This window comes from Colobus angolensis, unplaced genomic scaffold (assembly GCF_000951035.1).
Source record: "Colobus angolensis palliatus isolate OR3802 unplaced genomic scaffold, Cang.pa_1.0 Scaffold130, whole genome shotgun sequence".
Classification (NCBI taxonomy): domain Eukaryota; kingdom Metazoa; phylum Chordata; class Mammalia; order Primates; family Cercopithecidae; genus Colobus; species Colobus angolensis.
The window spans coordinates 1,385,858-1,405,101 of NW_012114253.1; the positions used below are offsets into that span (position 1 = coordinate 1,385,858).

Sequence of the window (19,244 nt, forward strand, 5' to 3'; positions counted from 1 at the left end):
TCTTTCTTTCTCTTTCTTTCTTTCTTTCTTTCTTTCTTTCTTTCTTTCTTTCTTTCTTTCTTTCTTTCTTTCTTTCTTTCTTTCTTTCTTTCTTCCTCTTGCTCTCTCACTCTCGTTCTTTCATCTCTTTCTCTCTTCCTTTTTTCTTTCTTGACTGGTCAAACAGTAGCTTTTCTAATTTCATCTATTAGCCTGCTGATATCTAAAATATTACTGTTTTCATAGTTTTTTTTTTAATTAAATTTATGTAACGTTGGAAAGGGCTTACTATTTTTTTAGAGAAAATGTGTTTTTTTTTTTCTTTACACTGAGGATTTTTTTTTTCTTTTTTCTTCTATTTTGAGACAGGGTTTCGTTCTGTCACCCAGGATGGAGTGCAGTGACATGATCATGGCTCACTGCAGCTTCCATCTCCCAGGCTCAAGCAGTCCTCTCACTTCAGCCTCCTAAGTAGCTGGAACTACAGGCGTGAACCACCATGCCCAGCTAGTTTTTGTATTTGTAGAGGCGAGATTTTTCCATGTTGTGTAGGCTGGTCTCAAACTCCTGAGTTCAAGTGACCTGTCTGCTATGGCCTCCCAAGGTGCTAGGATTACAGATGGGAGCCACCTCGGCCAGCCAAAGAGTTTTTCAAAATTTCCTTCTTAAATATAGATTCCTTTTGAAATTATCATATAAAAGCTGACTTTTTTCAAAGATTGTTATGTTACTCCCAGAGTCTCTACATTTTGTAGTCAGATTATTTTTTTCTTTCTCAATAGAAATGTCATTACTGAGAGTGTGTACTCAGTTACAGAATCTCCTGTTAACTCTAAAGTCTCCCTCCTGCTTGATTGACTTAAGTACTTCTGTTTCCATAAGCCTCCCCTTTCCTCCACAATGTTGGAAGAATGTGGGCTTTGAAATCATTCTCAGGCTTGAGCACTTGCTACTTACATGACCTTGGGCCTATGACTGATCTCTAAAACCCTCAGTTTCCTTATCTGTAAAACAGGCAAATAATCATTTCTACCCCAATGGTGGCTGTGAAAGTTACAAGGGACAATGTATGTATGGTATTTGACCCAGTTCCTGGCACATAGTAAGTGCTTAACAGATGTTAGCTGCCATTATTAAGCTTCTGGTTTACAGAGTTTTTGACATGAAACAGCTAGAATATTTACACAAAGGCCAAGGTTCCAGACAAATCTACCATTTTACCTTTGTTTGACACCTTATGAAGACATAGAGAATACTTCACATTGGTTTGTAGAGAGAACAACTGTTGAATTAATTAAAATTTTTGCTTGGTATTGATAGTACACAGCTGAAATGATTGCTGTTTACTGAGTGAGAAAGAAAATTAAATCCATTGTATTGAGGATATGATAGGGATAATTAAACAAGTTAGTTGGTGCCTTAGTCTTAATCTTAGTGCCTGTTGAAAGCACCTAGTGTGTTCAGTGAATGGTATTCTGTTTGTAATTCAACCATTCATAGCAGTGTTGTTCATTTGGGACTCTGCTGGCATTTAGACCTATTCTTTGTCAAGTGAGACTGTACCTCAAATTGCAGGATGCTCAGTATTCCTCTCTCTGCCTGTTAAATGACAATAGCATTTCAGTCATTGAGAGACTTGTGACAACCAAAAGATACCCTAGTCTTGGTCATTGATTCCACCACCATATGAGAATGAAAGGGAGCAATTTTATTCTTCTTATAAATTTGACACTCATTATGGAAACTACAGATAAGCAAAATGAGAAAGTATGTGTCTGATTACTCAGAGCCATTATTAATAAACTGATTTTCACCTATGCACATATGTTAGTACTAAGTATTTTTTTAAGTTACCAAATTGGGTTCTACATACAGTTTTTGTACCCTGCCTAAAAAAAATAAAATAAACATTCTTGCCAGATACGGTGGCTCATGCCTGTAATCTAAGCACTTTGGGAGGACGAGGCAGGAGGATTGCTTGAGCTCAAGAGTTCAAGACCAGCTGAGTAATATAGCAAGACCCCGTCTTTACAAAAAATAAAAATATTAGCCAGGTATGGTGGCTTGTACGTGTGGTCTCAGATACTTGGGAGGCTGAGGTAGGAGGATTGCTTGAGCCTGGAGGTTGCAGTGAGCTGAGATCACACCACAGCACTCCAGCCTAGGCAGCAGAGCAAGACTGTCTTGAAACAGAACAAAACATATATTTTATTACAAACAACTTTCCATATCATTAAATACTCTTTTAAAAAACCTATTTTAAATATTGCATAGTATGCCATTATATGCCCAGACCATCATTTCTTTAATAAAATCTCTATTGTTGAACATTTAATTGATTTCCTTTTTTCTCCTTTTTTCTTGTATTATAATATAAATAGTGTTGCCTTAAATATTCTAGATATCTGTCTTTGCTACCCCTTTCATGATTGTTAGAAAAATTCTTAAAGTTGGAATTCCTACAAATTCTGAAAGATGGCCAAACTCTTTATAGTAGAAGTCTTTAGAGGGATAAAATAAGTGTTTTGTTTTGTTTTTTTAATTTAGCTCTACTGTGTTTTCAGCTTTCTGTATAAAAGCTTTAATTAGTGGGTTAAAGGACTTTTATTTTAGAATGAAGAACTCATAATTTTTTTGTTTTGTTTTGTTTGAGATAGAGTCTCCCTCTACTGTATCACCCAGACTGAAGTACAGTGGTGCGATGACAGCTCACTGCAGCCTCAACCTCACGGGCTCAGGTGGTCCTCTTACCTTGGCCTCCTGAGTACCTGGGACCATGAATACATACCACCATGCCCAGCTTGTAGAAATGAGGTCTTGTAGTTCGAGACCTCCTGGGCTCAAGTGATCTTCCCCCTTGGCCTCCCAAAGTGCTGGGATTTACAGGCATGAGCTCACCGTGCCTGGCCTAATTTTTTCAATACTAGATTTTTCTGAAGAGTGTATAGAAGTTTGTCAGTTGTAGGTCTACTTTTGTTTGATTTTTTACTATCAGAAATTGTTTCCCAACATTAATAATTGAATTGACATACTCTTATTAGATATTTAATGTGAGAATCTCTCTCTCTCCCCCCATCCCTCCCTCTCTCCCCCCCCCTCCCCCTTTCCCTCTCCCTCTCTCCTTCTCCCTCTCTCCCACTCCCATTCTCCCCTTCCCCCCACTTTTCCTTTCCCTTTTTCATTTTGAGACAGCATCTTGCTCTATTGCCCAGGTTGGAGTGCAGTGGCATGATCACAGCTTACTGCAGCCTCATCCTCCTGGGCTCAAATGATCCTTCCATCTTGGCCTTCCGAGTAGCTGGGTCTACAGGTCTGCGCCACCTCACCTGGCTAATCTTTTTATTTTTTGTAGACACAAGGTCTTGCTATGTTGCTGAGGCTTATCGCAAATTCCTAGGCTCAAGAGATCCTCCCATCTCAGCCTCCTAAAGTGCTAAGATTACAGACATGAGCCATCACACCCTGCCCTATTTTGAAATTTACTGCATCTAGGTATCAGTCAGTGGTCATAAAGGGTGTTATTCTGATAAGCTTTCACAGTGGCATTATGTAATCTGGGTGACTTATTTAGCAGTTACTCCAGTGAGCTGGAAATTATTTTCATCAAAGATATTTTGATAAGTACATGTTTGTATTTATGTATTATGTATGGCGTGTTCCATCTAGAATGAACACACACATGCACGCGTGCACACACACACACACATGCACACAAAATAAACACGTTTTCCTGAAATACTTTTGTCTGTTGCCCTGTCAACTTAGTTTGAGGGATTTGGCAATGAGAGCTTATTGATTCTATCTCATCACTACAGTAACTAAGAAAAGTCCAATTTTAGAAGCACTAGCTTCTGTGCCTATAAATAAAAGTGTAGTTTAAGACTAATAACTATCATTACAGTGAATGAATTAATAATATCTTAATGATAGTATTTACTACCTGTTTATCTGACAGTCATAATTCACATAATTGCAATTTATTGTAAAGACTCACTTTCATTGATGCATAAAAAAATTCTGTTGGAAAAAGTAAAGTCTCATTTTAGGTTGTCTTTTAGTAGTGCTTGAATCTTTTGTTGTCATTTGATAAACATACTCATGAGTGTATGTTTTTCCATGGAGCCTGTTTATTGTGCTAAGGAAGCACAAGGCTGGAAGCCAGTGTAAATCTCCTTTGGTTTCCTCTACTCAGGGATGAATCACATATCAATTTACCTGGAATTTATTAATAAAAATGTGGAAATTATTGTTAATTATTGTTCCTTGTATTTTTCTGGTACCCTCGTTATGATGACCAGTTTCTTTCTCTCTCTGTCTCCTTCTCTCTATATATACACAGATGCATTTTTGTATATCAAACTATTTCATACTATGAAATACTAGTACTTTCATACTATATGTATATTAAGTTTTCTTTTTCATTGGATTTATTTGTGTATTAACTTTGTTTTCGCCTTAATTAATTGTTTTACATGTCAAGACACAAGATAAATTTTGTTATTTTTATTTTGTCTAGAGATGGGGTCTTGTTTGGTCACCCAGGCTGCTCACTGCAGCCTCAATTTCCTGGGCTCAAGTGATCCTCCCACCTCAGCCTTTTGAGTAGTTGGGATTACAGGCATGTGCCACCAAGCCCAGCAATTTCCATTTTTATACCTTACATTATTTCTGGTTATATACTTCCGTTGAGAATTGAAGGGTAAATTAATTTATAAACTGATTTTTATCAGTTACTGAGAATAGTTTGATTTCACTGATAATAAATTTTATTAAATAAAATGTGATGCTTTATCTTGAATTTTTATACAAGTAATGCTTTTTAAAATAAAAATTACCTCCCCAAATACAAAAATATATGGAATAAAAAATAACATCAGTCCCTTTATAATAATTTAATTTTTAATTGTTTGCCCTTGTACTGTTCTGCCACTATAATATATCTCTGGAAAAAAATTTTTTTAGGGAACAAGAGATGGTAGGAATTAAGGTTTTCCTACCTTAAAGAAAAGCCTCACTCCAAAACCAAGAATGGTTTAGCCTCAGTTTTGATGAACTTTTCAGTTGTATTCTTGATATAATTATTTGGTGAATAGATTCCTTCTCTTACTCCAAAACAGACTTTATGTATTGGATACCAAATAAATAGTAGGTTTAAGTAAAAAAAAAAAGAAAGAAAGAAAAAAAGAGACAATGTTGTTGGCAGACCAGAATAAGTCTAATATATTGGTCTCTATTCTGCTGCCTGTAATTTAGGGTAAGAGATTGAAAGAATTGGCCCAAGACAATATATAGTCTCTGATCCAAGAATTATTCTTAAAACTTATTTTTTTCTTCCCCAGAGGAGAAGCCAAAACCAGATCCAGTGTTAAAGTCTCCTTCCCCAGTCCTTAGGCTGGTCCTCAGTGGAGAGAAGAAAGAACAAGAAGGCCAGACATCTGAAACTACTGCAATAGTATCCATAGCAGAGCTTCCTCTGCCTCCATCACCTACCACTGTTTCTTCTATTGTTCGAAGTACAGTTGCTTCCCCCACCTCTTCTGCTCTCGGTAGCCAACCAATATTCACCACTGCTATAGATGACAGATGTGAACTCTCATCCTCAAGAGAAGACACAGTTCCTGTACCCAGCCTCACATCGTGCACAGAAACATCAGACCCTTTACCAACAAATGAAAATGATGGTGATATATGCAAGAAACCCTGTAGTGTAGCACCTAATGATATTCCACTGATTTCTAGTACTACCCTAATTAATGAAATAAATGGAGTTAGTGAAAAATTACCAGCCACGGAGAGCACTGTGGAAATAGTAAAACAGGAAGTATTGCCATTGACTCTTGAATTGGAGATTCTCGAAAATCCCCCAGAAGAAATGAAACTGGAGTGTATCCCAACTCCCATCACCCCTTCCACAGTTCCTTCCTTTCCTCCAACTCCTCCAACTCCTCCAGCTTCTCCTCCTCCCACTCCAGTCATTGTTCCTGCTGCCGCCACTACTGTTAGTTCTCCGAGTGCTGCCATCACAGTCCAGAGAGTCCTAGAGGAGGAGGAGAGTATAAGAACTTGCCTTAGTGAAGATGCAAAAGAGATTCAAAACAAAATAGAGGTAGAAGCAGATGGGCAAACAGAAGAGATTTTGGATTCTCAAAACTTAAATTCAAGAAGGAGCCCTGTCCCAGGTAAGCCATTCTGCCATTAATCTCATGCTTGCTGAACATGAAGAAGAGGCAGTGTTTGAGTTATTTTTTAATTGGCTACTTTCCTTGACTTCCAGAAACATCGAATGAATGCTGAAATTCCTAGTCTGGTTTCTTCAGTGGTGTGTTTGTGTTTTAGTACAACCTGCAAAAGAGTTACTCCATTGTCTAAAAATGCAAATGAGAATTTCCAAATATACAAAATGCCTCCAAGGTATATGTCATGAAACATGTCGGGTTTTATTGTTGTTGTTGTTGCTATTGCCTCATTCATATGAATCAGTTTCTCAGTGCTTAATTTTGCTGCTTTGGGGCTAGAAAACAAAACCAGGATGGTCTATAGTCCCTAATTCTGTCTTCCTAGAATTTTAAAACCCAGTCAATCCTAAACTTAAAGGAACTCCTCTATGCATGACCTCTTTTTAAATCTTAGATGTAGGAAGATAGCAATCAGAACATCAAAGGTTTATAACTATTTTTGAAAATATAATGCTCTTGTTGATTCACTTGCAGGTAGGCTTAATGTTCTCTCACTTTGCCTTTTGAAACAGTTTTATTTTTTGTGTACAGTTTTACCTGGTCAGTAATATCCTTGGAGTTATTATAGTCTTCCCAGTTCAAATTATTTCTTTTTAAAGTAGCATCACCTGGGACCTTAGGAACTAACCATTGGGTTATTGTAAGTTTAATCAAAAGTTATCTGAGGCTTATCAGCTATTCTAAGTTAGCCCTTAGGAATATTGAAGTTTTGGCTTTGAACAATTCAGCACAGCCTATCTTCTTCAACATTGTCCTTTGCTGTATAATTTCCTTTCTTTATGCCTGTCAGATTAAGTAATGCATATGTAAATTGGGCTTTTTGATAAATGAGTGCTCCTCCAGCAGTTGATTCTTGACATGCAGTGAGTAGGTTTTGGTCACCAGCTTCCTCAGTATTTTTGTCTATTTTGAGGTGTGTAATAAGGAAATTTGACAAACCCAAAAACTGATCCTTACTTTTTAGATGTGGCTTTTCTGCCCAGCTCAGTTCTTGAGACCATTTCCTCATCAGTGTCTGTAAGAGGTGTCTAGCCTCTTGGAACTGTAGAACATCTTGTAGGACACCATGAGCCACAGCAGAAAAGAAAACAATGCAAGGCAATTGGAACAGTGAGAAATTTGTCATAAGTCTTTGTAAATTACCTGTTTCTTCAACTGTCTGTCTTCCATTGACATCAGTATTCATAGTGCCATCACAAACAGTGGACCTTCTTCCTTGGTGGAGAGATTACCTTAGACCTTGTTTTGTCAGTTAGAAAAACAACCTTGGGGCCGGGTGTAGCGGATCATTCCTGTAATCCCTGCACTTTGGGAGGCCGAGGTGGGTGGATTGCCTGAGCTCAGGAGTTCGAGACCAGTCTGGGCAACACGGTGAAACCCCGTCTCCACTGAAACACACAAAAAAAGCCAGACGTCATGGTGTGGGCCTATATTCCCAGCTACTTGGGAGGCTGAGGCAGGAGAATTGCTTGAATCTGGGAAGCAGAGGTTGCAGTGAGCCGAGATCGTGCCACCGCACTCCAGCCTGGGCAACAGATGGAGACTCCATCTCAAAAAAAAAAAAAAGAAAACAACCTTGGTTTTGGTGTGGCTATGGGTCAATGCCCTCCAAAGAACACCTGTTTGTTGGAGAACAGTAATTTGTTTGACACTTCATTGTTCATTTTCATTTGCAGTGATATGATAGTTACAAAAATGAGAGAAACTAATGAACAAAAATGTTTTTAAAATGTAAAAACAAAGAAAAACAAAACAATCATGGGAAATATAAGTTGAAAATACAAACCATACCTCAGAATTGAAGTAAGTGTAAAGTGAAAAGACCATGCATCAAAATCATACTTCACTCATTTCTGACATTTATGCTTTTTTAAAAATCAGTTTGCCACTTAGATGGCCTGATATTGCAAGACAGTGCCTAGGGATGGATGGGCAAACAGACTTTTGGTTTAAATAATGTTCATACCATGGTACATTTGTTTGAAATGCAGATCCTCTCAATATTAGTATTGTGATCACCAGCACCTTAATCAAAGAGTATAGATTCTTCAGTGGTAATCCAGAGAGCACTTAGAAAATAAAGAACTGTTGTTTTCATGACTTGGAGTGACATCGAGGTTTGTGATGTTGGAAGGTAAAGTTTCTTGGCATTTTTCTAGTCTCATGATTTTTTAACCTATGTGTTTAAGGGAACTACAAGTTTTATAATTTCCTTTTACATCTTAATAGTCTTAATAGTCTTTGAAATCCAACAGTAAATGAGCTTCAAGAACCCCTGCAACTCTAGCTTTTTTTTTTTTTTTTAAGATGGAGTCTCGCTCTGTCACCCAGGCTGGAGTGCAGTGGCGCCATCTCGGCTCACTGCAGCCTCCAGCTTCCAGGTTCAAGCAGTTGTGCCTCAGCTTCCTGAGTAGCTGGGATTACAGGCGTGCACCACCATGCCTGGCTAATTTTTGTATTTTTAGTAGAGATGGGGTTTCACTATGTTGGTCAGGCTGGTCTCGAACTACTGACCTTATGATCAGCCCACCTCAGCCTCCCAAAGTGCTGGGATTACAGGCATGAACCACCGCGCCCGGCCAGCAGTTTTTAAATTATAAAGCCTCAGAAGCATTTCTGACCCATTCATTTCTGTCTCAATATTTTTTAATGGTTTTGTCACAGAAGTTAACAATGAAAATTAAAATTACCTCCAGTCTTTAAGTATATCCACCTGACGTAGTCATATGCTTAATGACTGCAATTTATTTGTACTTATTCACTTAATATTCACTATTATACCTTGTTTACTTTGAGAAGTTAATAAATTATGACAGCCATTTACTTTGAGAAGTTAATAAATCATAACACCACAACAGTCTGGTTTGCATATGAGTCTTTTGGTGGTGACTTTTGAGAATAGTTTTTACTTGTCTCTGCTTGTGGATGAAACACCTCAAAGCTGGCTTTGGAAACCTGATACATAAATAACATTTATATCAGTTGGTATAGAGATAGTCGGTTAAAGCAGGAAAGTCATAACATAAGGGATATGGTATCTTTTAGTTCTGCTGCAAAACATTTTCTTGTAACTATTCTAGATCGTATTTCTGAATGAATAAAAATGCATCAGTTGAGGCCAGGCATGGTGGCTCACGCCTGTAATCCCAGCACTTTGGGAGGCCAAGGAGGGTGGATCACCTGAGGTCAGGAGTTCGGGACCAGCCTGGCCAAAATGGTGAAACCCCATCTTTACTAAAAATACAAAAATTACCCTGGTGTGCTGGTGTGCCTATAATCCCAGCTACTCTGGAGGCTGAGGTGGGACAGACGGAAGCTGCAGTGATCTGAGATTGCACCACTTCACTCCAGCCTAGGCAACTGAGCAAGACCCCATCTAAAAAAAGCATCAGTTGTTTTCGGACTGAAGAACAAGCTCTGTAAAATTAGAATTTGGTGTATATATATCTTCAGTGTACTCTGAAAAGCCTCAGCTATTGGCCACACTTTTAATATCTCCGTCACTTCAATAATTAAATGCATAAAACTAGATACTACTTGGATGATTTATTAAAGTCTTGGGAATTTTTATTGTTTATTCTGTATATCTGGTGGGGGGGAAAAAGAGTGTTTTGAACTTGTGGGAAAGCATTCACCATTAATCATCTAGGAGTTCGTTTTCTACAATTTTAGGAATGTATGTGATGTATAGTATGTAACATTAACTTTCCCACTTTTTAAAAGAATCATGACTTTTTTATTTTATTATTTTTATCTATATCAGATGTAAAGCCATTATTTGAATTTTCTTAGGCAGAGGGAGATTTCTAATTTTTCTGTTTATTTTGTTTTTTTGGCTCCTGCTCATAGTACATTTTTAATGTATATTTTGTAAGTTTGTTTTATGAACTTACTCAGATAAATTTTCCTGGATGTAGATTGATGGCAAGTTATTCTAAAACAAGTTTGTGTTTACTTTATCTGCTGCATGTCTTGGGGAAAGCATTTGCTGGAACTAAATCTAGGTTTAATGTTTGTTGGAACTAAATCTGGATTTAATGTCCTAGAGGTACAATTCTGTCCCAAAGTCTAAGGACAGCCATGCCCTATGGCATGGATACCAATTTTCAGGGTAGCAGCAATCTTCTCTCCATCCAGTTGAAACAACATGCTTTCTCATCATCACTGTGTTGGTTCAGTGGTTTATTCCCTCTCTCTTTTTTAAGCTATATTTTCACTGAGCATGTCACCCATTTAGGAGTCTCAGAGCTTTATGTGAGTATCTCAGTTCCAAGTTCCCACTTTGCAGGGATCCAAGATCTCTCTTTTCTTACGGGTGTTAAAGATACAAATTCCTTGGTTATAGAGACTGGCACACCCTCCTATACCCCTAGGAATGTAAGGATGATATCATCCACTGACCTCATATTCTCGTAAGCGCAGCTAAGGATGTAGGAGGGTTTCCAGATTCTATAGGACATAAGATGGTAAGTTTATTTCTCAAGTGGAGATACAACTGTATGTTTTGGTAATGTTAACAAAATACTGATCTGTGTAGCCAATCAAGTTGCCGCTTTCTCTTTTAGTTTAGACTTACTGAACTGTAAAGGGAGCATACTTCAGTGCAATGAAAATATTTTAATAACAGCGCTTGCTTTTTTCTCAACTGTGAGAGTATTCAGAGCACTTTCAAAGAAATAAACATAGCAAACATAAAACCAGAGATGTAAAAGTCTATCAGTTTTCCTAGATTAAACTAAAAATGACTAATCTTTTAAATAATAAAATTTATTCTAATCTTTGCTCTACTTACATATTCTAAAACATATTTGAAATATCTCTGGAAGATTTAGTTGCTGGGGCCAAAAGTAGATCGCCAATGGTTTGAGTGTCCCATTGGCCTAAACACTATACTACTGTGCATCCTTATAATTTAGCTTCTACAGAAACGTGTTCTGGAAACATGGGAACAGAACTCTTACACATTCCTGGTTCTTTGTCATCTACCAAAACCAGCAGAGTGATCCTTAAAGCAAGGACCCTTGGCTTCAGTTTTCAGAGGCTTGAGTCTGAGTAATCCTTAGGGATAAATAAAGGTTTTCTCCACCTTGTTGGTAAACTATTTCCAACAAAGCTGCCTAAAAGGTATGTTTCTGCCATCCCATTCCTATTTTCTTTTTGCCCTCCCCAGTAAACTCTTAGGCATTCCTTGGAAAATACTGATGCTGGTCAAATTCTTTCATATACTGCAGAATGAGCCCAGACACCTGTTAGTCGAGCCTCCTAGCAAGTCCCTTACGTAGTTCCTCCTTGCCTTTCTATGTGGGATAGATCTCCCCGTTTTTTACAGTAGTTCATGTCTTTCAACATGAGCCCTAAAGTCTCAGTCGTTGGATATTAACTTGTTCTACATCTTCCTGAGTAGATATACTTTGTTCAAAATGTAACTCCCTTTCCTCCACACTTAGTAACTAATCCTCCTCCACCACAAAGGACTATTGTACTGACCTGCTTCCAGAGAGGGTAATTCAGCCAGCCTAGAGATGTGCTCCCTCAGTCTAAAGAAAACCTCTTCAGGAAAACCTAGTTTTACTGTAAGTTTTCCCTTTCTCTAATATCCATCATTACCTTGCACACAGTTGCCTCATTGCCTTTGAAAAGATAACTTTCCATGTTCCTAACACAAGGAAGATAAACACTTGGGGTGATGGATACCCCAATAACCCTGATTTGGTCATTACACATTATGTGCTTTTATCAAAATATCACATGTACCCCACAAATATGTATGACTATTATGTATCCTTAAAAATTTAGAATTAAAAAATAAAAGCACAAGTATGCCAAAATAAGGAAGATAAGTTTAGTAAGACTTTATTAAGAAAAAAGATAATTTTCCCTACTCATGCATAAAAATGCCCAAAATACATTTCCTTCAATATATTTTTGTCATTTTCTATTACTGTATTAAAATACTTGGTAATTTAGTCGCAATCATAATAAAAATTATTGTACATTTTTCTGTTTCCAAAGGCCTTCCCGGGCATTTCAAGCATATTCTTGTGATTTGAACAGTTATTCCTGGGATATAGTTATTTCTGTTTTGCTGGTGACAAAAATAAGACTCAGAATGGTAAATCAGCTTTCTCAGGCTCACAGGAGAATTACCACCCCTTCCTTTATGTCATGTTTCTATTAAGATATGGTGTGTCAATACAAAGTTACCTCAGGATTTGACAGTTATACTTTATGCTTGTGACCTAGGTTCAAAGTGAAACGTGAAAGCCCACCTGTTTCAACCAAAGTAGTTACTGAAGGCCCACTATGTGTCAGTCATTGTTCCATGCACTTGAGATTTATGAATGAGTAATACAAAGATCCCAGCCCTAGTGATGTATTAGTTTTAAGTGCTATAAAAATAATAAAACAGGGTGAGGAATGCCAACGGGCAACAGGTTGTAGTATTTAAGTAATATGATCAGAGTCATAGGCCTCAGTAGGAGGTAAGATTTGAGCAAAGAAGAGGAGGATTATTTGAGCTACCCTCTACAAAATTTGTGATTTTCCTGTTTTTCCTTTTGAAAAACATACCTATGAAAACCTTTGAATGACTACTATAACCTCTACTTTGTCTATTAAACTCCAGTAGGCACAGCACTACTGGAGAAGATCACACCACTGTTAAGTGCTGTGAGTGCAACTACAAATTCCCACTGTCCATCCCAACCATTATTTTTATGATTTTTCTGTTGAAAATTCTGTACTCTGCCCAGCGCTATTCACCTGCAGCACATGACCTCCTCTCCTTCTTCATTGAGAACATTGAGGACACTGGGTATGCCTTTTTTAAACTTTCTGCCCCCTTACAAACCTGGCTATATTGAAACCTTCATCAAGCTCTCTTAGCTGTCTCTTACAGTCTCGTATGTATTCACTGCCTCTCTACCACCTTCTTACTGTCTGTAAACATGCTGATGTGTCTCTCATGCCAGAGACACTCTCTGAATCCCACATATCCATTTAGCTGCCACTTAAATGGTATCATTTTCTTCTGTCCCAAACTGTTTAAGAATAGTCTACCATTTCTTCTACTATTCTTTTTACTATTCAACTAACATATAGTTTGATTTGTGCTCCTAATATGCCAGTTGAATCTTCCTCAGCAGGGTCATCAGTAGACGTAAGTTTATCTTCGTAGTCTTTTTGCCTCATTTTACCACTATTGGTCTCTCTCTCTCTCTCTCTCTCTCTCTTTCTTTCTCTCTTTCTCTCTCTCTTTTAAGTTAGGTTGAGTGTCATTTATATGCAGTAAAATTCACCCTTGTTAGCTAGTATTCATTTCTGTGAGTTTTGACTAGCACAGAAAGCCATGTAATCACAACAGTCAAAATATAAAACAGTTCCATCAGCTGTGTGTAGTGGCTCATGCCTGTAATCCCCACATTTTGGGAGGCCAAAGTAGGATTTCCAAATTTTTATCTCTGTCCCAACTCCTCCTCTAAACTTCAATCTTTTTTTTTTTTTTTTTTTTGAGATGGAGTCTCGCTCTGTCGCCCAGGCTGGAGTGCAGTGGCTGGATCTCGGCTCACTGCAAGCTCCGTCTCCCGGGTTAACGCCATTCTCCTGCCTCAGCCTCCCCAGTAGCTGGGACTACAGGCGCCCGCCACCTTGCCCGGCTAGTTTTTTTGTATTTTTTAGTAGATACGGGGTTTCACCGGGTTAGCCAGGATGGTCTTGATCTCCTGACCTCGTGATCCGCCTGTCTCGGCCTCCCAAAGTGCTGGGATTACAGGCTTGAGCCACCGCGCCCGGCCTAAACTTCAATCTTAAATTTCCAGTTATCTGACAAATATCTCCACTTGGAAATCTCAAAGTATCTCAAATTCAGTGTATCCAATACTAAACCAGTCCCCTATTCCTCTAAGCCTATTCTTTCATCTCAGGTTATAGCACTGGCTTTAATTAAACTAAACCCTGAAGCCACTATTGACGAATCTCCCTTTTGAATCCCCTTTTCTCCCTTCCAGTAATTTCACAAGGTACCCTGTTTTGGTTTTGTTTTTGTTTTTGTTTTTTTTTCCCAAAATGGAGTCTCGCTCTGTTGCCCAGGCTGGAGTGCAGTGGTGCGATCTCAGCTCACTACAGCCTTCCGCCTCCCAGGTTCAAACGATTCTCCTCCCTCAGCCCCGAGTAGCTGGAATTACAGGTGCGTGCCAACGTGCCTGGCTAATTTTTGTATTTTTAGTACAGATGGGGTTTCACCATGTTGTTCAGGCTGATCTCAAACTCCTGACATTGTGATCTGCCCGCTTCGGCCCCCTAAAGTGCTGGGATTACAGGTGTGAGCCACCACTCCCAGCTGATGGAACTGTTTTATATTCCGGCTCTGTTTTATACACCAGAACTGTGTTATACACCGGCTCCCAGTCGGTTCCCTGGTTTTATCTAATGTATTTGTGGCATTTGTTTCCTCCTCTCTGTTTCCTTCTTCCCCAACCTTATCCCTGCACTTATGTGTGGATGCTTGTCATTTCCTTGGCCCCAGTTTTGCCCCCACTTGAAATTGTTCTCCACCAAGTGGCCGAAATCATCTTTTCAAAATACAGATCTAGCTTTGTCACTCTTCTTTCACATCTTTTTAAGCCCTTCAGGATGCTGTGAAAGATTGGGGGAAATATCCTGCGAGATAAACTCTAAGCTTCTCAAGTTTTATGACAAGGTCTTCTGGTATCCATGTCCTCTCATTCCTCTGCATCGTCAGCTACAGTAATCCACCAGTGTTCTAGAAGCCTGGAGATTATTTCAAAGGTGCCATATAGTAGGAGTCTTCTGACTATACAGGCATACCTCATTTCATTGCACTTCTCTTTATTGTGCTTTCACTGATACTGTTTTTTTACCAATTGAAGGTTTGTGGCAACTCTGTGTTGAGCAAACCTGTTAGTGCCATTTTCCAACAGCATGTGCTCACTTCCTGTCTCTGTCACATTTTGGTAATTCTCACAGTATTTCAGACCTTTCATTATTATATGTGTTACAGTGATCTGTGATCACTGATCTTTGATGTTACTATTGTAATTGTTTTAGGGCACCAATAACCATGTAAGACGGCAGACTTGATCGAGAAATATGTATGTTTTGACTGCTCTACCAACCGGCAGTTCTTCCATCTCTCTCCCTCTCCTTGGGCCTTCTTCTTTCCTGAGATACAACAATATTGAAATTAGGGTATTAATAACCCTGCAGTGACTTCTAAGTGTTCAAGTGAAAGGAAGAGTCATACGTCTCCCACTTGAAATTAAAAGCTAGAAATGATTAAGCTTGGTGAGGAAGATATATGGATAGCTGAGATAGACTGAAAGCTAGGCCCCTTGAGACAGTCAAGTTGTGAATGCAAAGGAAAAGTTCTTGAAGGAAGTTTAAAGTGCTACTCCAGTGATCACACAAATGATACAAAAGCAAAACAGCCTTTTTGCTGACATGGAGAAAGTTTCAGTGGTCTGGATAGATAAAACCAGCCACAACATTCTCTTAAGTCAAAGCCTCATCCAAAACAGTGCACTAAGTCTCTTCAATTCTGTGAAGACTGAGTGAGGTGAGGAAGCTGCAGAAGAAAAGTTTGAAGCTAGCAGAGCTTAGCTCATGAGATTGAGAAAAGATGTCCTCATAACGTAAAAGTGCAAGGTGGAAGCAGCAAGTGGTGATAGAGGAGCCACAGGAAGTTTTCCAGATGGTCTAGCTAAGATAATTGATGGTAGTGGCCACACTAAATTACACATTTTCAATATTTGTTGAAAATCAACAGATACTGATATTGTAGATGAAACCGCCTTATGTTAGAAGAAGATACCATTTACCTACTTTCTTTTTTGAGACGGAGTCTCTCTCTATCGCCAGGCTGGAGTGCAGTGGCGCCTCCTGCACTGCAACCTCCGCCTCCTGGGTTCAAGCGATTCTCCTGCCTCAGCCTCCTGAGTAGCTGGGACTACAGGTGTGCACCACCACACCCAGCTAATTTTTGTATTTTTAGTAGAGACAGGGTTTCACCATGTTGGCCAGGATGGTCTCAATCTCTTGACCTCATGATCTGCCCACCTTGGCCTCCCAAAGTGCTGGGATCACAGGCATCAGCCACAATGCCTGGCCCCATCCAGCACTTTTACGGTAAAAGAGGAGAAGAGGAGAAGTCAACAGCTGGCATTAAAGCTACAAAAGACAGGCTGACTTGTTAAAGAGGAGAAGTCAATAGCTGGCATTAAAGCTACAAAAGACAGGCTGATAACTTGTTAGGGGCTTATACAGCCAGTGACTTCAATTTTAAGCCAGTGCTCATTTACCATATGGGAAGTCCTCAGGCCCTTAAGAATTCTGCTAAATCTATTCTTCCTGTGCTCTATAAATGGAGCCACAAAGCCTAGATGATGACACATCTGTTTGCAGCATGGCTTACTGACTCTTACAAGCCTGCTGAATATTTCTGCACATTGGTAACACACCTAGTAACCTGAGATCAAGGAGTAATTTTGACTTTGAAGCCTTATTATTTAATAAGTACATTTTGTATGGCTATAGCTGCCATAGATAGTGATTCCTGTGATGGATCTGGGCAAACTAAATTAAAAACCTCCTGGAAATCTGATTTGTTTGTGGCATGTGTTCCCTCCTCTTCATTTCCTCCTTCTGCCTTATTTAGCCCTCACTTATGTGTGGATGCTTGTCATTTCCCTAGCTCCGGTTTTACCCCTACTTCAAATTTGTTCTCCACGAAATAGCTAAAACAATTTCAGCATTCTAGATGCCATTAAAAACATCTGTGGGTGCAGTGGAGCATGCCTGTAGTCCCAGCTACTCAAGAGGCTGAGGTGGGATGATTGTTTGAGCTAAGAACTTCAAAGTTAGTCTGCACAAAAAAGGAGACACGTCAGCAAAATTCCTGTCTCTTAAAAAAAAAAAAATTGTGATTCATGGGACGAGGAGGTTAATATATCAACATTAATAAGCATTTGGAAGAAGTTGATTGTAACCTTCATGGATAACTTTGAGGGTCTCAAAACTTCAATAGAAGTGCACATGTGATGGAAGTAGCAAGATAACTAGAATTAGAAGTGGAGCCTGGCTAGGCATGGTGCCATGCATCTATAATCTCAGCATTTGGGAGGCTGAGGCAGGAGGATTGCTTGAGGCCAGGAGCTTGAGACTAGCCTGGGCAACATAGTGAGACCCCAACTCTAGGAAAACAAAAACATAGAACTAAAGCCTGGAAATGTGACTCAGTTACTGCAATTCCATGACAAAACTTGAATGGATAAGGAGTTGCTTCTTAATGAGTAAGCAAAGAAAATGGTTTCTTGAGTTGGAATCTGTTCTTGGTGAGGATACTGTGAACATTGTAGGCATGACAACAAAAGATTTAGAATATTACATAAACTTAGTTGATAAAACAGTGGAAGGGTATGAAAGGAAGGGGTAAAATGCTATCAAATAGTATCACATGATACAGAGGAATCATTCATGAAAGGAGCAGTCAAGTGTTGCAGCAAACTTCATTGATGTCTTATTGTAAGAAATTGCCACAGCCGCTCTCATGCCTCAGCAACCACTATCCTGCTGAGGCAGCAGCCATCATCATCAAGGTAAGACCCTCCACCAACAAAAAGATTACACCTTACTGAGGGCTGAGATGATCATTAGTATGTTTTAGCAATAAAGTATTATTTAATTCAGGTATATGCATTATTTTTAGACATAATGCTATTGCACACTTAATAAACTACCATTTAGTAGAAACATTGCTTTTATACGCACTGGGAAACCAAAAATGTGTGACTCGCTTTATTGCAATGTTAACTTCATTGCCATGGTCTGGAAACAAACCCACAATATCTTCAAAGTGTGTCTATACCTACATAGGCATAGGATCTGAATGTAATTTTTCGTGTATTTGATTAAACACTGGCAGTAAAATTTAGCGGTAAGATCAAAGCAACAGAATCAAACACTCCTGAGTCTTACCCTTTTTCCTTGTCTGTCTCTGTGACCTTGCATGAGTTTCCTAACCTCTTTGAGTCTGTTTCTCATCTAGAAAATGAAGATAATAATAGTATTTACCTTATAGAATTGTAGTAAAGATAAAATGGTGATGTATGTAAAGTACTTAGCACAACATCTGACACATATTAAGCACTCTGAATATTACATAATATTGATACTTCTATTTTCAGCTTGTATTAAGAGCCCAAATGTTCCCTTTGAACTCTACTAATACACAAAAGAGTTGGATATCATGATCTTTGCCTTGAGAAATTTATCTTTCAAAGAAAGGAAGCTCAAGAAGTTGAATACCTTCTGAAACGTTTTTAATAAAATCTGGGACATAAGATGGTGGAAAATCCCTTAGGATAGGCCGTTTGCATGTATAATGTTGATTAAAAGTTTTTGTACCCATTATGTCATTTATCTTCACAGTAGATACATCTCAAGGTGACCTCTGCTGTGATTGGTAAAGGAGAAGGCCTGCTTAGAACAGTGAAGGAAAATCTGCAATTGAGTTGAGGATGGTAATACCATCATTAACTTCCTGCTTTGGCAGGAGTGGAAAATTAGGAAGAAAGACAGAGAAAATTCAGAAGAATGGGGGAAAAAATGAATAGGGCAGTCATAAAGTGGTAACAACCCGAATCAGTTTATCAACTGATGTATGAATAAACAAAATGTGATATATACATACCATGGAATATTGGACCATGATAAGGAATGAAATTCACATGGTATACAATGGATGAACCTTAAAAACATTATGCTAAGTGAAAAAAGTCACAAAAGACCACATTTTATATGATTCCATTTGTATGAAATGTCTGGAATAGGCAAATCCATAGAAGCAGAAAATAAATTAGTGCTCGCCAGGGGTTGGGGAGAGAAGAAAGTGGGGAGGCAGTGCTATGCATACCAAGCTTCTTTCTGGGGTGATGAAAATATTCTAAAGTTAGATAGCAGTAATGGTCACACAACTGTGGATATACCACAAACCATTAAATTATATAGTTTTAA

At 38.6% G+C, this 19,244-nt stretch overlaps 1 protein-coding gene across 2 annotated transcripts in view; it reads left to right on the plus strand.

The window, feature by feature from the left end:
* Window positions 1-19,244, plus strand: part of EIF4G3 (eukaryotic translation initiation factor 4 gamma, 3) — a 374,612-nt gene that overhangs the window by 230,721 nt on the left and 124,647 nt on the right. For both annotated transcript variants that reach the window (XM_011933977.1, XM_011933978.1), the window contains one exon: window positions 5,319-6,158. In XM_011933977.1, coding sequence (XP_011789367.1) covers window positions 5,319-6,158 — 840 coding nt within the window. The remainder of the gene's footprint in view (window positions 1-5,318; window positions 6,159-19,244) is intronic.